The 20,043-nt window shown below is 44.6% G+C and overlaps 2 protein-coding genes and 1 long non-coding RNA gene across 3 annotated transcripts in view; 1 reads left to right on the top strand and 2 right to left on the bottom strand.

Moving 5' to 3' along the window:
* Lamp1 (lysosome-associated membrane glycoprotein 1) overlaps nucleotides 1-8,282 on the bottom strand; it is a 67,900-nt gene extending 59,618 nt beyond the window's left edge. Inside the window, exon 1 of the mRNA XM_050186666.3 lies at nucleotides 8,045-8,282. Coding sequence (XP_050042623.2) covers nucleotides 8,045-8,090 — 46 coding nt within the window. The 5' untranslated portion in view covers nucleotides 8,091-8,282. The remainder of the gene's footprint in view (nucleotides 1-8,044) is intronic.
* A 558-nt stretch (nucleotides 8,283-8,840) lies between these two features.
* The window catches only part of LOC126539846 (uncharacterized), a 60,179-nt gene continuing 48,976 nt past the window's right edge, over nucleotides 8,841-20,043 (top strand). Inside the window, exon 1 of the transcript XR_011892944.1 lies at nucleotides 8,841-9,099. The gene's annotated coding sequence lies outside the window, so the exon portion shown is untranslated. The remainder of the gene's footprint in view (nucleotides 9,100-20,043) is intronic.
* On the bottom strand, nucleotides 11,554-15,150 carry LOC129387019 (uncharacterized). Its single transcript, XR_008614346.2, has 3 exons — nucleotides 14,687-15,150; nucleotides 13,984-14,046; nucleotides 11,554-11,952 (listed from the first exon to the last, which is right to left on the bottom strand). It is a non-coding gene; the product is annotated as an uncharacterized lncRNA (long non-coding RNA).

Below are 20,043 nucleotides of genomic sequence, written 5' to 3'. Positions count from 1 at the left end.
ACCAGAAACCATTTCGGTCAGCCCACGTTGAAAGTTTATTTATTGTTAACTGCACTTGTCTTTCGCATGTTGTTATGTTTGAGGATGTGCAAGCTATCTGAAGATCGTCGACATAGATTGAATACATAATTGACCTTGGGATTATTTTACTGATTGAATTCATTTTAACAACAAACAGGGTTGTGCTTAAAACACTCCCTTGGGGCACTCCATTTTCTTGAATGAAAATTCTCGACAGGGTTGAACCGAGGCGTACATGGAATGAACGGTTTGACAGGAAGTTTTTTAGGCAGTTCAGCATCCTGCCACGAATGCCAAGTTCAGCCAAATCGTGAAGAATTCCGTACCTCCAGGTTGTGTCGTAAGCTTTCTCTAAATCGAAAAAGACAGCGAGACATTGTTGTTTGTGTATAAAGGCTTCACGGACAGTATTTTCAAGACGAACCAGGTGGTCTGTTGTGGAGCATGCCTTTTTGAAACCGCACTGATGGGCATCGAGAAGCTCACGAACTTCTAGCACGAAGGTTAATCTTATATTCACGATACTCTCAAAGGATTTTGCGAGGCAGCTGGTGAGCGCTATGGGCCTGTAACTACTGGGAGAGGTTGGTGGTTTATCGGGCTTTAAAAATGGAACGGTGATGGCCTTCTTCCAGGCTTCGGGTAGTTTGCCCGATACCCACACCTTATTAAAAAAACTTAAGAGTGCCTCTACGGCAGGTTCAGAGAGGTGGCACAGCATTTGATAGTGTATTCTGTCAGGGCCGGGTGCAGTCTGTTTACCAGCGGACAAGACTGTTGATTTCATGAACTGAATAATTTATTATACGGTTCATTTGTATATCCACTTGTAGGGAGTCTTTGTTTCTCGGCTGTGTTTTTGTACGTAAGAAATGATTCTGTGTAGTTTGATGAGCTGGTAACTGCTGAAAAATATTCACCTAAAATGTCTGCCTGTTCTTCGATGTTGGTCTGTTTACCAGGGGCTGTTAGAAGGGGAAGTGTGAAAGGGGAGTATTTACCATCTAGCTTTCGTACCTTCTCCTACATTTCTTTTGATGTGGTTGAGCTATTTATGGAAGTTACGTAATTTTGCCACGAAGTCGTTTCGGTTCTACGACGGATATATCGGGCTTGTGCTCTTGCCTTTTTAAAGTCTGAGATTTTTCTGCGTGGGGTAACTTCGAAAGTTTCCCCATGCTTTGTTCTGTTTCTTTTTTGCTAATCTACATTCCTGTGTATACCAGGTTTTGTGGTTTTGTTTCACCACTCCAGGAGATTGAGGTATGGCCAGGAGCACGGCAAAAATAATGTAGTTTGTGACAATTTCATTAAGTTCATCTATACCTAAATTGTGTAGATCTATTTTTTCTAAGCTGGCATTTTCTTGAAACAGCGCCCAGTCGGCCAAATGGAGCTTCCAACGTTGTGGTTTTGTAGGGATGATTTGCGGAGATGATGTTAGGTTGATAAGAACAGGTAAATGATCGCTACCATACGGGTTGTCCAAGACATCCCATTTAAAAGCATTAAAAACAGAAGGAGACGTAAGAGACAAATCTATGGAGCTCCATTTTCCTGAGCTTGGAGAGCAGTATGTGTGTTTGCCCCTGTTGAGCAGGCATATATTATTACAGAGAATAAAATCTAAAATACGGCCTCTAGTGTCCGTTTGTTCGCTTCCCCACAAATTGGAGTGAGCATTAAAATCGCCGACTAACAGATATGGCTCTGCTAATTGTTTTAAAAGGTCTTCTAAGTCATGGAGCGTTACTGTCAGGTGTGGTTGGATATATACGGAGCATACTGTAATTGTTTTAAAGTGTACTACAGACACTGCAACGGCTTCAAATGTAGTCTGAAGCTTGACTTCACGAGTAGCCACACTACTTTGAACAACTATGGCAGTACCTCCAGAGAGCCTATTTGCTTGCTCTCGGTCGTGACGAAAGACTTTGTATTTACTTAAAATATTTTTATGTACGAGTGCACCGCGGATATTTCCTTCAATGTGAACAAGATGATCAGTCGTGGACCGCCCTTTTCTGAAGCCACACTGATAGGGATCAAGCATATTGTTCAGCTCAAGGAAATGTATTAGTCTACGATTAATCATTTTTTCAAATAGCTTACATAGACAACTTGTAAGAGCTATCGGGCGATAACTTGCCGCCAAGGAAGGGTCTTTACCCAGCTTCAAGACGGAACAATAGCTTCCATGAGGATGGGAGGTATTTGGCAGCCCAGATAGAGTTGAAAAGTGCCAGAAGTGTCATTTGTGTGTCTGTGTAAGTTCTTAATCACGTCATACTTGATTCTATCAGCTCCCGGTGCCGAGCTCCTGCATGTGCTCAATGCAGCTTTAAGCTCGGCAATATTAAAAGGACGGTTATATGGTTCATCCGGACGGCATTTACGATCCAGTGTCTTAAGTTAAGCTCATTGTTTATATTTGAGGAAAGATTTTGTGTAATGTGTGGAGCTTGATACATGTTCGAAGTGTTCACCCAGAGCGTTGGCCTGGTCTTCCAAGGTAGTCCCTTGGTCGTCCATTAAGGGCAAAGGGTGGATTTGTTGCCCCTTTATCTTTCTTACACCATTCCATGCTTTGAATTCTTGGGTGTAGGAAGTGATGCCCGAGGGAAACTTCTCCCAGCTAGCCCTCCTTGCCTGTCTCCGCGTGCGCCTTCTTTGCGATTTTGCCAGTTTAAATTCTATGAGGTTTCCTGCAGTCGGGGAGCGACGCAGCAGACCCAATGCTTTGTTTCTTTCATGCCAGTCTGCACTGTGCATTCCACCAGGGAACCAGTCTTTTACATGAGAGACCTTGTGTTTGTGGAATGAATTTTCTGCTGCGTCGAGTATAAAACAAGTAAAATACGCTACTGCATCTATGCTAAAATCGGTGATAACATGTCGTGATAAGCAAGTTGATTCCTTAAAATTCCATTCAGCGGAGGCTAGTTTCCACCGGGGGGATATGTGGGGGGCATTCGTGTTGATGTATTGAATTATTGAGGTCAGGAGCATCAGCTTTTATAAGCAAGTCATTGAAGGTTCCAGAGTAATTGCTAGTGCCCACTTGTCTTCCAGAAAGTACTACACAATTCGCGCCACGCATTCCATCAGATTACACAAGGTTCGGTGACAACAGACAATGTATAGAACCATGAGCAACATTTGAGAAACTGCTGATGCATGTAGACACGTGCTATGCCAAGTGATAACATTTGTTAGCCAGTGAAAAGCGGTCACCCGAGAAAGATCAAAAAGGTCAATCAAAAATCTGCTTTCGTATTTCAATAATGCATCTTTCCGGAAAAAGATGACTATCATGTGCTCACACTCAGCCACGGCCCCACTGCTTATCGGTGTCATAGCCATCGGGTCTCACTGATTTCAAGTAGTTTTAAACACTGAACTAGCCTCGAACCAAGTGAAACTTAAGACCAAACCACACATGCGCTTGCCCGTGTGCGCTCGCTAATGGCCGCTCCTAACTAGACTCCTTCGCAGACTTTGCTTCGTATTGGAGTCTGTTCTTGTACCCTTAACAAGCTTGGTGGACTATGCAGGAGAGTAAATCAAGAACAAAGCATAACAGAGCCCTGCTCTTACAAGCACGTTTATGATCTTGTGGACTGTTACGCCCAGATTGTCTACGAAATTCTGCTCACACACACACATTCACTGTGACATCGGTCAAGCAAGAAGGTTTTTTAATGACTGCTTAATTGAAGATGGAGCTTCGCATCCTGCTACGCATTGTCAGATGTGTGGTTGCACCATAATCTATGAAGAAAGCAAAATAGCTAACTACCATGAGCGAACAGAGCATACATGAGAATTTTGAAGCCTTCAGCACCTTTACACATGGGGACAGTTCTGTCAGCTGTCCATGTAAACAAACTAAATAGAATATCTGTCGTGCCAACTGCTTTTCAAGCGAAGCTTGTATTGCCTCACTCACATCGGCGTCGGTATTGCCGTACGAAAAAAACTCAAGCCGCACAAAAATAAAAATTCCTTGTTAGGCTGCAGATTCAAATCGCCAACCTCCGGGTTGCGAGACCACCACACTAACCAATTCAGCCACTGTCAGTTTATCATGCAGGATTTTATATGCACGAAGTAGACTCATCGCAAGGCGCTAGCCAATCAGAGACATCCCCTCTCTCTAGAGGAGGAAAAGGGTGCGATCGCGTGTTCGCTCGCCTCATGCCCATTTCGCGCCAGTTCAGGTCCGGCAGATGGGGAGGCCTCGTTTGGTTTGTTCTGCCGAAGAGAAGGCTGCTTTGAAAGAACGGCAGCGTGGCCACGCTTTGGGCCACGTGTTCAACCACAGAACAGGTGGTGTTTCATGAACTTGGTCGAGAAAGGGCTGGTTGTCCACGTGCCGACCTCGCCGCGAGGGAACACGAAGCCGAGGTGTTACGACAACGAAGAGCCGCAGATCTCGAGCTCTAATTGCACCCCTGCTCCCGGTAGGGGAGGGTTATTTTTTTTTTTCCTTTTAATATATATCCCTTCTGCCTTCATCTACCACTCGTAGAAATAAAACACTTGGTTATAGCCAGCACTCTGTCCCATGGTTCTCCTGCTGTGTCTCCCGTCTCCTAAACTTTGTTCAGAACATGTACCAGCCAGCCGAAATGAACACTGTAGAGATTAATAGTTAAGCATGTTTTACAACAAAATGTTGAAGTAGAAAATGCCTATATTAACACATTCTTGTGGAGAAATGTGCAGAACACAACTACTGCTAACGAAGGGCCTCAAATTTCGGCTGAGGTGTCATCTTTTCCCAGAGGTGCTGGCCTCTGAACAAACTCAACATGCCCTTAAACTCAATCTGCCCTTAAATGGAGAAGACCCAGTGCCTCAACAGCCTTGAGGCACCAAGCATGGTTTAAGGTGAGCAAACAAATGAAACTCACAGGCAAACATCTTTTAAGTGCATGAACTAACGACCATGGAGAAAGCATGAAACAAGGTCAGGCACAGACTTGCAACAAACTATTCCACGTAGACCACATAATTACATCCCAGAAATACACCACTCCACGTGGGCAGCAAAAACATCACCAAAAACATCTTTCTGTTCATGCAACCCTAACCACGCTCTTCCATAAACCTCATCTCACTGCTGTGCAGATAAATTGAGGTACTGATGACAATTACATCCCTTCTTTAGCTGCACAACAGTGAGATGAGGTTTATTGATGAGCATAGTTAGCTTACATGTTGCATGAACAGCAAGTTAGTTTTTGAGATTGTTTTTTGCTGTGCATACCTGCAGTGGTCGGGACCAAAGGTGCCGCACTTTTTTTTGCAGCCAAGGCATTCCGGCTGAAATCAAGAGCACATGCCAACATATGCATGTTTGACCAATCGAATGTATTAAACTAATTACAGGGCCAGTATTAGGTAATGCTATTCCAATTAGTCTCTTCTAATCCAACATTAGCCCTCTGTGGCAAGTCAAAATTGGTGGGGTTCAGCCTATATAGGCAGGCCCCACACCTATATGGGTGAAGACAGCAATTTGGCCCTATCACAGAGGGCTACTTGTAGATTTGGAATAAAAATAGATTGGAATAGTTTTACGTAATACCGGCCCAGGTCGCAGAGCTGTGCTTCATTATATTTTAATTTTTTGCTGATGCCATGGTCTCCAAACTATTGCTTGCGACAGTACTTTCATGCAGCCTTTGTGGAATAAGAAATAGTTGCAAATCCACATCTGTACTTGTTCCATGCTCTGTGGTCATTAGTTCACGCAGTTAAAAAAATGTTTGCCAAGATGCACCAACTCGGCCAACAAGTGCCAAACTGAAAATGACAGGAGCTAGCTTCTAACCAAACCGAAACCGACTAGCAGTATGTACCCCAAGGATACATTCCCAACTCTGCCTTGAAGCAAAATCTTGCTTGCAATAGTATGTAACAATAGGATTCGTGGTTACAAGAAACCACGCATTCTGTTTTCTTTCCACTATCTTGTTTTACACTCATCACGATAAGCTTTCCATTTATGGTTAGCACTGCCTGACCAGTGTGCTTCAATACTATAATGGTGCAAACTGCACGCTTAAATCCTCATCCTTGCATGCAACTGAATTAGTTTGGGGAAGAACCAACCGTGTTGCTCATATCATGAGAAGCCAACAAATAAAGACACCAAGGAAAACATAGGAGAAATCGCTTGTACTTCCTAATTGAATTAAAGAAATCAAATGAATGGGGATGAAAGCAGAAGAAAAAACTATTTGCCACAGGTGAGCAACGATCCCACACCTTCGCATTACACGTGCGATTGCAGTCATTCTTGCCGTGCTATAGTGTAACAAAGACATGTCAAAGGGCAATTGAAGACTTGTTGGGGTTGCACAATGATGGCGAATTGGGCGAGTGGGAACTTGTGATGGCAGCGAACGGCAAAACGAGGACAAATAAAGAAAAAAGACTAGTGCCGAGCGCAGAGGTACATCCCATTGGTCCAGCCGTGCCTGCCGATGTAGAGCAGTCAATGCCCACTATTCTCAAGCACAGACCAACGCAGAAAAAGCGTTTTGAATTGGAAAAAATGAAGGCATATTTGACAAGGGTGTGAAAGGGAATAAACGGGGTTGACCGACGGGCCCGATTTTTATTAATCATCATGAGAAGCCAACAAACAAACCAAGGACAATATAGGGGAAATTACTTGTACTTATTAAGTGAATTAAAGAAATGATAAATTAATGGCAATGAAAGTGGCTGAAAAGCAACTTGCCACAGGTGGGGAAGTATCCCATACCTTTGCATTACACGTGCGATGGTCCTGACAAGGGAGGTAATATAGCTCCTCGACTGTAAGTAACTTCTGTGCAAGCTTTCATTTAACTGGCCCGCACTGATGAGTCACCGGCTTCTTTGTCGATCATTTTATAGATGTCAAGTTGGGCTTCCTGGCTGCATTTTCATGGGATGACAAGGTTGGCACTTCAAAATAAGGAATATGCTTCGGCAACAGTAAAGCTGCCAGCATGAAGGAACTTGCGGCAAAGACCGCATTAATTTTGACAGCATTTGGTCCAGCCAGTTGGTCATTGTATACCTAGCATACTCGTGCTCCAAATATACCCGCTGGCCCCGTAATAATCTGCGAAAACTTAAAAGCTAGGTGAGACCACACTCAATCGTACACGCTTGGTGCATTACAATGTGCTCTCAAGGAAGCTGCCAAAGTAACACTAAAATGAAACAAGCTATGTTGCAACGGTTAAGTTTTGGAAACGCAGATTTGCCAGTTATTTGTGATTGACACTGCACGAACGAAATGCTAATGAAGTTCCTAGAGGAGTTGCCTTAAGCGATAGTTAACCACTCTGTGGAAACGAGCTGAACGACCGTCCTGGGACTATTCGAGCTTCCAAAACGACGCGATGACAACGCGAAGTAACCTAGCAGGTTGTGTGAAGGCATCTAACGCACGCTGCCTGCACAGGAATGGGGGCGGCACACGCCGATAGCCGCCGCCACGTGAGCGACACTCGGATACCGCCCGCCCAGATGGCGATAGCTTGGAATAGAGAAATGCGAGCAGTAAAAGCAAGCTTGGTGGCGGCACCGACGCGAGCGTAGGCATCACGATGCGGTAGAAAGAATTAAAGCACTACGCACGCGCTGCCGATTCGTCGCGACCGACTCTCGAGAGACGGCCATCAATGAACGCCCCTCGAGCAGGAGTTCTGCAAGTAGGCGGAATAAAACGCACGCGCGCCGCTTTCACGCGTCGGCCAAAGTGCGCATTGTTTGTCACGCGCAAGTTGGCGCCTGCGGTCTGCACGGGGACGTCAGCCGCTGGCTATGACTTGCCCTTGTCGCATGACGCATCCGTCTGATTAGGGATACGACGGCGGCCTTCACACCGCGCCAAATACTCGCCATTTCTACAACGGCGCATTATGGGCAGGGGCAAATAGACGTCGCCCGACATTGCGACTTGTAAACGGACGTGTTGTGAAAACTCGCTCTGCTGAGCAAAATGAGCCGAGCTCACCTGAAACAATTGCGAGGCAGGCAGCAAAGGCGACCGTCCACTTCATGGTAATTCTTCAAACACACCGCTCGAATGTGTCAGCAGCTCGGGACTATGCTATCGACAACGCTACTACAGCGGACTGCAGACTTTTTGCAACTGGTGTTACAAGCGCGCACTGCGACCCTTCCCGCTGCTACTGCTAGCGAACATATGATCGCTGCTCTTCCCTTGGCTGTTCCATCATACCCCCCTTACCTTAGGCCAGCGCCTTCAGTGGTAGGTGATAGCAAATGTTTGCGACAACTCAACTTGGTCACCCAAAAATTGCGTTAGATATCCCGACATATTTCTGTAAAACAAAAAAACGCAGGTTTACTTGTATAAAATTTTAGATACATTTTTTTTTTAATTGGCCGGCGTTGCTGGCCGGTCGACGGAGGGAAAAGGGGGGGGGGGGAGGGGGTAAGCGTTTGTTTGCCCTGGTTGTTCTAGCCACGAACTACTGAACTCCAGACCTGCACAGATCTCCCTCCTCCAACACGCCTGGTATGGTTCGCTCGTTTTGCCGCTAGGGAAAGAACGTACGAGCACAGTGGCGCTAGTTATGACCTGTTTGCTGTCTTCTGCTTCTGCGATGTGTTCAGCGCTCGTGCTGCCATTTCGGCAGGCAAAAAGCACTTGTATTGGCGGTAAACGAATAAATTCAGAAATATACAAATGAAAACATATTTGCGAATGCTTTGCGTTTGAACAGTGAAACTAGAAGAGGAGGAGCGGTGCAAGAAATGTAAACAACGAGCATAGGTGGCAGCTACAATGCTAGATCGACGGCATAAATTTCCCTTTCCTAGCCTCCGTAAGAGACTGGAAAATTGTTTTGAAAGACTCACAGGATAATCTAGCTTTTTTCAGTTGATTACAGATAGCCTAATGTTGTAGATGACATTAGGATGTACTGCTGTGTGCCGTAGTGAAATACAGATGGTCTGGTAAAAGTATAGTAAAAGTATTCACGAATAAGCTTCCTCCGCCCGATATGTGCAATAGGTTGATCGACTCTGTTTCAAGGAAAGGTACGTGAGCATATCTTGTTTTTAATGTCGTTGGGTGTCTAGCACAGTAGAAAGCTTGCAAAAGCGATCCCAGAGCTTTAAAACGTGCTGCACTGCAGGCCTTAAATCGTGTCACGGAACTCTTTTCAAACTGTAAAGCTAGCTTTTCTGCGTGGTACGGCGGCAGCATAACGGTGGTGCTTAAGATACGTACGCAGTGAAGCTGTGTGCGTAATTCACTTTTCGAACTCAGGACGCATTTACGGACAGCTTTTAAGAGTTAAAATGAGTGGTAATCGTTCTGTCGTCGAACATTGCGGTGGTTTCAAGTTTCTAAAGAGCGCAGAAGCGAATTTTACAACGTGTACAATGAAACTGTTGTGTACGTTGCGAACTCTATACACGATGTGATTTATAATAATCTGCTTGAAAAAGGCAATAGGAGCGGATTAGAGAGCAGCGAACTACACGCTCCAACATTTTTTTAGGTTCGGGCAGTCAACTTTAGGAGCCAAGTGACCGATCAAAGCCTTGTGACATCACTGTCGCTGTGTTAGCAAAAATTATCAACTAGACAAGCAGTTCGTTACAACACAACAGCTGCCGTACTAATAACAACGCCGCACAGCCGCCCACCGCGTAGCAGACGATCAGGTTATAAAAGCGCCACTTACGGCCGTCGGTGCAACGAAAGTGGGCGCAAGCTGCTCCCATAGAAGCCGGATATCTGTGCAGGTCTGGAGTTCCAGTAGGTCGTGGTTCTAAGCCAAGACCATAGAGTTTCGAAACTCTATGGCGACGACCTACTGAACTCCAGACCTGCACAGATCTCCCTCCTTCAGCCAATACCACCTAGAAATAGGTGGTGTTGCTTCAGCACGCCTCATCTAGTTCGCCCTTTTGCCGCTAGGGAAAGAACGTACGAGCAAAGTGGCGCTAGTTATGACCTGTTCGCTGTCGTCTGCTTCTGCGTTCTGTTCAGCGCTTGTCTTGGCATTTCGGCAGGCATAAAACGCTTGTATTGGCGGTAAATGAATAAATTCACAAATATACAAAAGAAGACATATTTGCCAATGCTTTGCGTTTTAATAGTGAAACTAGAAGACGAGGAGCGGTGCAAGAAATGTAAACACCGAGATAGGTGGCAGCTGCAGCTACAATGCTATAATGTTCCTGTATATGCTCCCGCAGGGAGCATATGCAGGAACACTACAACGCTAGATCGACGGCATAAATTTCCCTTTCCTAGCCTCCGTAAGAGACTGAAAAAACTTGTTTTAGAAGATTAATAAGATAATCTAGCTTTCTTGAGTTGATTACAGATAGCTTAATGTCGTAGATGACATTATGATTCAGTGTTGTGCGCCGTAGTGAAAGGCAGATGATCTGGTAAAAGTATAGTGAAAGTATTCACGAGTAAATCCTCCGCCTGATATGTGCAGTAGATTAATCGATTCTGTTTCAAGGAAAGGTGAGCATACCTTGTTTTTAATGTCGTTGGATGTCTAGCTCAGTAGAAAGCTTTCAAAAGCGATCCCAGTGCTCTAAAACGTACGTGCTGCACTGCAGGCCTTCAATCGTGTCACGGAACTCTTTCCAAACTGTAAAGCTAGCTTTTCTGCGTGGTACCCACGAAACACGCAAGCAGCTATTTGATGTCTAAAAGATGTCTTGAACGGCTAATTCAAAAGCCTAGTAGCTGTCTTGATCAAGGCATTTTGTAGCCGTGCACGTCTAGAAGTACTTCAGTAAGCCCTGCTAACGTTACGCTAAAAGTTGGCTAATGGACAGCTTGACAAGAACAACTGAAGACTTTTATTAGACATTCCCTCAAATTTTTGCGGCAGCTGTTAAAGTAACACGACGTTTGCCCACAGTTACAATTTATTTTAAACGAGGCATGGACATCAGAAAAAAAGTTTATATTGTCGGATAGGGTGATGCAGAGGTAGTTTTTCCAGATGTGAACCATGGGAATAGTGTAGTACAGCCTCATTGGTCAATTTGTGCTTTTTAATTAGACCAATCGAATGAATGCCGCCTGTCAGAATTATATCGCAAATAAAACAAGATCTGTATTGTATGCTGATATAATTCCAATGTTCACTCATTGACCTAAACAAGAACATCTCTGCGTGAAACACGTCATTATTGACAAAACTTCGCGCTGCTGGGTCTCCACCAAATTGAAATAGTTTCTAGCAAAGAAAAATTTTGTCAGTGATGCTGCAGTTCAGGCAAAAATTACATCTTGGTTTCAGCTACAGGGGGCACAATAGCCACTGTGCTGCAATGAGTTAAGATATAAAGGATAGTACACATCTGGAAAAACACTCTGCAAACCACTCTAACTAGCGATATAAATATATTTTTTCTGATGTCCATGCTTCATTTAAAAGTAAATTGTAACTTACTTTCTGGGTGCCTCTTGTAAGGTAACTCCACATGCTCGCACAGCATCACGCAGAAATAAGGGCCAGTTCCTCGGCATACCATCCATTAGTGAATTCCTTGTACGTTGCATGTTACCAGAACTGAAAGATAAATCATAATATGCTGTTATTTTTTTTTTTCATAAACTGTACGATGAGCTTTTCATGCATAAAAGGTGATTGCAAGCGAAAATGCAGCAAGACATCAACTTCACACCATGTCACATACTCATACTTTATTACCTAATAAATTAGAAAAGATGCAGAAAGTGTAATAAACAAGAGTGACAAATAGCAGCAAAGGTGATCAGGGATAAATCTCGAAGATGATTGCCGCTGCTGCCAGAGTAGGCCAGCCTTCGTAGGAGAGCACTGGCTGCCCACAAAAGCTTGCTGTCACAGGCCACATGTGACGGTTCTTGTAGACATAGGCAATCAATACCTGCACAGAATAGGAAAAAAAGGGCAAGGGAGGAAATGGGAATGTTGAAATTGGAACTTCAATTAGCAATATGTGCTAAGTAAGAAGTTTGGCTCACATTAAAAATAAATTTAAGCACTCTTTTCTCTTAAACTATAGGTATCTTAAGGTATGTATGCGATGATGTTTAAAATGACTAGTATATTTCCTATCATAAGAAACCAACAAACACTGACACCAAGGACAACAATGGGGAAATTACTTGTGCTTAATAAATTAATTAAAGAAACGATAAATTAATGGAAATTAAAGTGGATGAAAAAACACCTTGCCGCAGATGGGAACCGAACCCACAACCTTCGCATTTCGCGTGCTATGCTCTACCAATTGAGCTACAGCGTCGTCGTTTTCCCATGCACTTTCTTGGGTATTTATGCGTCCTAGCAGAACCCTGGGAGCGTTAGCCAGCGCCACAACTCAGAGACCTTGTTCCTGGCATATAGTCATTAAGTTGCATAGCAGAATCAAAGTCAGCCTTTAAATTATTGTATGGTGTTTTGTGGCTAAAAAGCCACTTAACCTGTCAAACAAGTCTGAGATGCTTCCTGCAAAATATAATCAGTTTAAAACAGTAATTCACTGTGCAGGTAAATGATGTACTAACTTAATTAAAAAGTTATATAGCGTTTCATATTGTTCAACTAAAAGCAAGGTTGGGGCATTTTGCGCTGCCTAGCTGTTGCCTTTCTTTCAAACTTAAACATGACACAGTAAAGAGTAAGCAGGTAGCATGCAAAGGAGGACTGGTGATAAAGTAGTGTTCCAAAGCAACACTCCTAGCTGGATCAATCACTTTTGTTGATATATTTTCATGTGACCCTAATTGGCTTAGGGCAATACCTCACACAAATGACGCAACACCTTGGATGATGCGTCATACAAAATTGAAAGTATCTCATGATGTAATCAAACGATAACATTGCCCACTGACTTGGAAGTGTTACCATGCTGTTTGCGTGAGAAAGTGCAAAGCGATTCGTATAGGCGGCAAATTCATCAGTGCATCTATAGCCTCAGGTAATTCTGAGCATCTATGTTGACTTGCAACTGAGAAGCCACTGCACACAAAAAGGTGTATTCAAGTAATGGTACATGCTGAATAATTCCCCACCTAGTGAAAAGGCAAATGTGGCAGGCTAATGGGCCAGGGCAAATAGATTGCTAAATTCTGATAACACCTCCAATGAGATTATTGAAATAGGTGATAAAATACAGGACAGGTAAAATTGCAGTTATGACAAAATTTTAAAAGCACCTCTGCAAACTGCTGGAACCTTCAGCATCATGCCTGTTCTACACGCACATATGTTGCAGCGCAATCTATATCTCAGACGCTGGCGCCTCCACAGATCCTTTTGTGATCTCCTCACAACAAGGTTAAAAAACAGTCTGGCACAAGCTACTTGATGTGATTCATTTTGCAAGCGCCAGCCAAGTGCTGAGGGCGGTAGAGTGAAATTGAAGTTTGTGTATGGAAGCCTCGGCCCATGTTTTATCAATTATAGCGGCAAAGCACACCTTTTACAGCACACATAAATCTTAAATTAGACTGCTTGTTGATGCTGGACAGTAAGTTCCTGTAAAGAAACTAAATCACACAGAAAACATTTAGAATACCAAACTAATCAAATACTGGCTTGAATACATTTGTGCATTAGGGAAGCAAGGTGTAATGTACACTGTTGTAGAAAATTTTGACTCATGTATGGAATACTTGTATGACACAGCAGAGTTAATTTGTGAGTTCTTACATAGCAATGACTACCTACAGGTAAATTTTGTAAGGCTTAGGGAAACTAATTATTAGCAGAACCGTGTATGTACACTGGCACTGAGAAATTGGTTATAATAGTGGCAGCTTATAATGGACCAGTGCAAAAAAATGCCCGTTTGTGAGACACCAACTAGCCATTCTACCACGAAGCGCTCCCTGGCCTTAACCCATATAAAAAGCACTGGGAGGACCAGAGAGGGTACAGTACATTGGCTTACACTGATCATGATGAGGTCCCGTCATCCAGCTAGCGCCAAGGTACAAGAAGGATGTCCAGCCGTCTATTGAGTGAAAGGAACAAAATAAGATAGCACCAAGTCAGTTGAAAGGCAGATTTGCAATTACAAATAGGGTGACCCAGTCACAGTCATTCATTAATAAATGCCAAGCTGTCGTGATTTCACTCCCAGATGAAGCACCTACTAGGTTAAAGGTCTTGCTGCTTATTTAGAACAAAACATAAGTGAAATTTGTACATCAGCAGACGATTTAATTTGGAATTGTGTAGATGAAGTAAACATTGCAGTTATATTTTTTGTTTTGCTATAAAGTGGGAACGCTACAAACTGCATGGTCACTGACACACACGCGCACACACGCAAGAACAAAAGGACACAAAATAGGGCGAGTTCAGTCTGGTTCAGCATTACAGCCAGCGCGTCGTCTTCGAATGCACTCCTTTCGGTTGGTTCGTGCTACGTTAACCACAAAGACTAACAAGCAGGGCAAAGTTATGACTGGTGTTGCGGAAGTTGTGGAGCGCGGTAGTGCTGAACGGCTGAACGCAAGCAGAACCCTTGTATAAAAGTAATGACGAAAACTCGCAGGGCAGAAGTGCCCATATATCAAGAATTGTCGCGGGTAACACCTAAAAATATTCACATTGCTGACGAAAAACGAAGTGCAATGTATTTTACTTACTGGAAAAAGTGTTATCCGAACGTGCGACGTACGAAGACGCACCGACACACGAAGGCGGCGTACGCAGATCCCGCCATTGTGGTAGTAAGCCGTCGGCGAAAACACGCAATACAGCCGACGTCACGAAGCACTGATGCAAAACACACGGCAAACAGCATCAGCACAGCTAAATGACTCCAGTTAATATCCAGTATACATGTACAGAACGGCTTAGAATGACGCACAACTGGATAACGAACCCACGACCGAGACATAGCGGGCGGCAGTGGCCGTTTTTTCAAACTTCCTGCCTCCCAGTGTTTCCAGCACAGAATGAGATGTCCGACAAATTTGGACTATGCCGCCGAAGTAATCGCAGCGCGGTGGCTCTGTGACACCGCTGTGCAACACCGGCGTTTCGCTCCTGCTGCTGTCAATACCTGCTGCGCGAGCATAGAATGGTTTCCAGGCGTCGTGTGCGCGCCCCGTATGGGAAACAATAACACGCCCTTGATTGTTGAAATTCTGGTGTGAAATTATTTAATATTAAAGCCAATTAACTTATGTTGCTTCCAACGAGTTCGATTTATCTGTGGCGTCTTTTATTCGCTAACGCCGACGGCCGACGGTAGCCGCACTTTCAACACGTCGTTTGGCATTTTATGCACTTTTAAACAAAAAGATCTAGAAAAGTTCTTGAGTTAGACATTCTGAATGCGTTTACCAAAACAGACTCTAGTGACACCAGTAGTGGGTTTTGCTTCACATAGAATATATACTAGCATATTCCAAGTGCTGAGGTTATGTTTAGAAGAAATTCTATTTTCAGTCTTATCATAGACCAAGACGTCTATAGCCGTTTGTAGCCGTTTCAAGAAGTTTTTAAGAGGTTCTGTGTTTCGTGGGTACGGCGCCAGCATAAGGGTGGTGCTTACGATACGTATGCAGTGAAGCTGTGTGCGTAATTACCTTTTTGAACTCACGACGCATTAACGGACAACTTTTAAGAGTTAAAATGAGTGGTAATCGTTCTGTCGTCGAACATTACGGTGGTTTCAAGTTTCTAAAGAGCGTAGAAGCGAATTTTACAACGTATACAATGAAACTGTTGTGTACGTTGCGAACGCTATAAACAACGTGATTTATAATAATCTGCTTGAAAAAGGCAATATGAGTGGCTATTTAACGCTATTCTATATAGAGAGCAGCGGACTACACGCTGCGAGATGTTTTAGGTTCGGGCAGTCAAATTTCGGAGCCAAGTGACCGACCAAAGCCTTGTGACATCACTGGGACTGTGTTAGCAGAAATCATCAACTAGACATGCAGTTCGTCACAACATGGTCACAACACAACATCATCATCATCAGCCTGATTACGCCCACTGCAGGGCAAAGGCCTCTCCCATACTTCTCCAACTACCCCGGTCATGTACTAATTGTGGCCATGTTGACCCTCCAAACTTCCTAATCTCATCTGCCCACCTAACTTTCTGTCGCCCCCTGCTACGCTTTCCTTCCCTCGGAATCCAGTCCGTAACCCTTAATGACCATCGGTTATCTTCCCTCCTCATTACATGTCCTGCCCATGCCCATTTCTTTTTCTTGATTTCAACTAAGATGTCATTAACGCGCGTTTGTTCCCTCACCCAATCTGCTCTTTTCTTATCCCTTAACGTTACACCTATCATTTTTCTTTCCATAGCTCGTTGCGTCGTCCACAACACAACAGCCGCCGTACTAATTACAACGCCGCACCAGTCAACCGTAGATAGTAGCCATAGAGTTTCTCACTACATTACCTAGAGGGAAATCTGGCGCTGCTGCGCTGTGGTATGGATGGGAATGCCGGTATATTGTGGATTCGGATTGGCATCGTTCTCGTAGAGACAGGACACCTTGAAGACGCGCTTGACAAGAACCGTTCCGTCTGTCACAACTTGTTATTGTGTGTACGACTACATGTTACGTAAAAAGTATCAGCGGGCCGCTAAAGTTGGAGGACGGACGACAAGGTTCGCGTTCGCTTTGAAACAGTTGGTCGTCTGTTCTTGCTTTTCTTCGCTTGGTCATGCATCGTGGGTGAGTAAAGATGTAATATGCGTGACTGGAAAAATTTTATGAAGATTTTACTTTGAGAACGCGTTATTTGCGTAGCCATATCCACGTTTTAGACGTGGATATGGCTGGATATGGTTTTAGACGTGGATATGGATATGGCGTGGATACAACACCAGCCAACACCAGCCTCGCAGACACATATACCGTCATTCCCATGACGGCACGGTGCCCCCTTAAGAAACTCCCTTAGATGGTGGCGCCAGATTACCCTCTAGGTGTTATAGTGAGAAACTCTATGATAGTAGCAGACGGATGGATGGATGGATGTTATGAGCAACCCCTTTGGAGCGGGGCGGTGGGTTGCGCCACCAAGACCTTACTATTATACTGTTTAATGTCTTACCTAGGTTAAACAATGAAAAAAGAAAAAAAAAATACTATGAACTACCACGCCCAAATTTTCTGATCCCCTATTGCGAACTTTACTGTGCGGATTGGCATCATTCTCGGAGAGACAGGACACCTTGAAGACGCGCTTGGCAAGCACCGTTCCGTCTGTCACAATGATTAATTTTTTACTAAAAGAGCACGTGAAAAACGGTTTTAGTTTTATCATTACTCAAAAACATGTTTTGTTCAACTATGAGAACTTGTTATTGCGTGTACGGTTATATGGTACGTAAAAAGTATCAGCGGTCCGCAAAAGTTGGAGGACAGACGACAAGGTTCGCGCTCGCTTTGAAACAGTTTGTCGTCTGTTCTTGCTTTTCTTCGCTTGGTTATTCATTGTAGGTGAGTAAAGATGTAATATGCGTGAATGGAAATATTTTATGAAGATTTTACTTTGAGAACGCGTTATTTTTGTCGCCAAATCCACGTTTTAGACGAAGACTCTTACAACACCAGCCAACACGAGCCTCGCAGACACATTCCCAAGACGGCACGGTGCCCCCTTAAGAAACTCCCATAGACGGTGGCGCCAGATTTCCCTCTAGGTGTTATAGTGAGAAACTCTATGGGTGACGCTAAAGCGATGAACGCATACCGTTGAATGATCGCAGCGCCAGATTTCCCTCTAGGTATACTGATATGAAACTCTATGGATGAACGCGACGAGAGCTCTGAATCGGTGCTTCCGTTCTACCCGTGCGGACTTCGCCTGTGCCCTTGACTATGAAGTGATTGTGGCTGTTTGATGTCGCTAAATGTGAGAGCTTGTGGCGAAGTGATTGAGTGTGGCCGTAGTAGTTCCGCCCATGTGGTGTTTTGTGGTCTTCACCTGTGCCTGTGACTCGTGTTGCCCAATAGCTTTGTGGAAAGTGACGTGGTTTGTGTGGATGTCATCGCAGCGTTTGCCAGCTCCTGGGTGGCGCCTGTGCCAGTTATTGATGGCGTTGCCCATTAGCTTTGTGGAGGTTGATGTAGATACCTTGTGTGGATTTCGTCGCCGCTTATGACTGCCTTAATTATAGGTGGTCACGCTGCCTTTTGAAGCGAGTACGAGCGCGAGAACCATCACCGATTTTTGCATAAACAAGGTGGACGCCTCGAAATGTTAGCTAGAAAATTAACCAGCAGCAAGCCAAGCTTGTGTTTTGTGGTTTTGCGAGCTTATGCTCGTGCGAGCAGCAGAATGACAAAAGATCCGTTACATAATGTCAGTTCCATAAAATCAACTTTCCCTCAATACAGTCATGTTCTGGGATGAAGCATACGTAATGTATTGCGGTAAAGTATATAAATAAGTGGGCAGGGACCACTGCGTTACTGTGGCGATTTTCTTGTTTTGTGGTCATGACCGTGCACTTTTAAAAGGCTCGCACGAGGAAGAATCACAGTCGAAGCGCATGGCACAAACCTTGCCAATGCTTCAATTGAAAAAAAAAGGAAACGAATTGGAGTGGGTGATGCCAAAGACAAAGCCTTGGCTTTTGTATCATCAAAGCAGTTCCAAGGATATTCAATCATATTCCAAACTCGTGCCTTATTTATGATTGTTTAAAGTATATGCATATATTGTGCACCAGCCTTAGCACCAATTCTAATGTACTTTAATGATGTAAGTTTAATAACACGTGGCAAATATATAATTTGTGTTGTATGGTGTTGTGCTAGCTGTTTATAAGCTGCTGCTTTCATGTGTTAATGTGTACATTGGCTGGAAGAGTTGATGCATCCTCCTTATAGAACTCATTGAAAAATAAACCACCTGTCAAGCCATCATTGTTTTTGCAGTTGTACACCAGATTTCCCAAACATGGGGATAGTTATGATACACAAAGAGTAGCTGAGGCTTAACATATCCAGATGCATGCACAGGAGTGCGTGAGTCGACCATCTATCTCTCTAACTCAGGTTGAATGTGCATACTTGAGTAACATGTGAGAAGAGGTTTATTGGCGGCTCCTAAGGCAAAAGCGCAGCGACCGGGAACGGCGAGACAGCCGGAAGCACTGTCCAAAAAAGGCGACAGTAATCAACAGCGCGAGCGGAGCCGAGCCGCGCGTTGGCGATGTGTCTGTGCCGCGAGGCGCGTCTTCTTCCTCACAATCTCCCCCCGGACAAAAAGAGCCATCCTGGCGCCTTAAGAATCGGGAGGCAGAGGGTCGTGGTAGGGCTTGAGACGCGAGACGTGGACAATGTCACGTCCACGCTGGCGCAAGTCTTCAGCTGGTGACAGTGGCTCAATTAGAAAATTCACCGGAGATGTTTGTTCCAAGACTCGGTAAGGCCCTTCGAATTTTGGGACGAGTTTCGAGGAAAACCCCGGAGTCTGGAAAGGCACAGACAACCACACAAGAACGCCTGGAGCGTAGGTGGTGTTCGGAAGCATGTCGGTGCGGTTTTCTTTCTGGCGCTGCTGTTGCTCGGCCGTAAAGGAGCGCGCTAGCTGGCGGCATTCTGCGGCCTGTCGGGCGACGTCGGACACAGGTAGACACTCGGAGGCGTCAGAACGGTATGGAAGGAGCGTGTCGATTGTATGCGTAGGCTGGCGGCCATACAGGAGGAAGAAAGGTGAAAATCCCGTAGTGGCCTGGATCGCGGTGTTGTACGCGAACGTGATGAATGGAAGGATGCGGTCCCAGTTACCATGATCAGATGCCACGTACATCGACAGCATGTCACCAAGTGTGCGGTTAAATCGCTCTGAGTCCGTTAGTCAGGGGATGGTATGCCGTGCTTGTCCGATGAATAATACGGCATTCCGAGAGCAAACTTTTGACGACTTCGGAGAGGAAGGCGCGACCTCGATCGCTGAGGAGTTCTCGAGGTGCGCCGTGTCGAAGCACGAAGCGATGTAGAACGAAAAAGGCTACA

Source organism: Dermacentor andersoni, chromosome 2, assembly GCF_023375885.2.
Source record: "Dermacentor andersoni chromosome 2, qqDerAnde1_hic_scaffold, whole genome shotgun sequence".
Classification (NCBI taxonomy): Eukaryota; Metazoa; Arthropoda; class Arachnida; order Ixodida; family Ixodidae; genus Dermacentor; species Dermacentor andersoni.
This window is presented reverse-complemented; position numbering and strand designations above follow the sequence as displayed.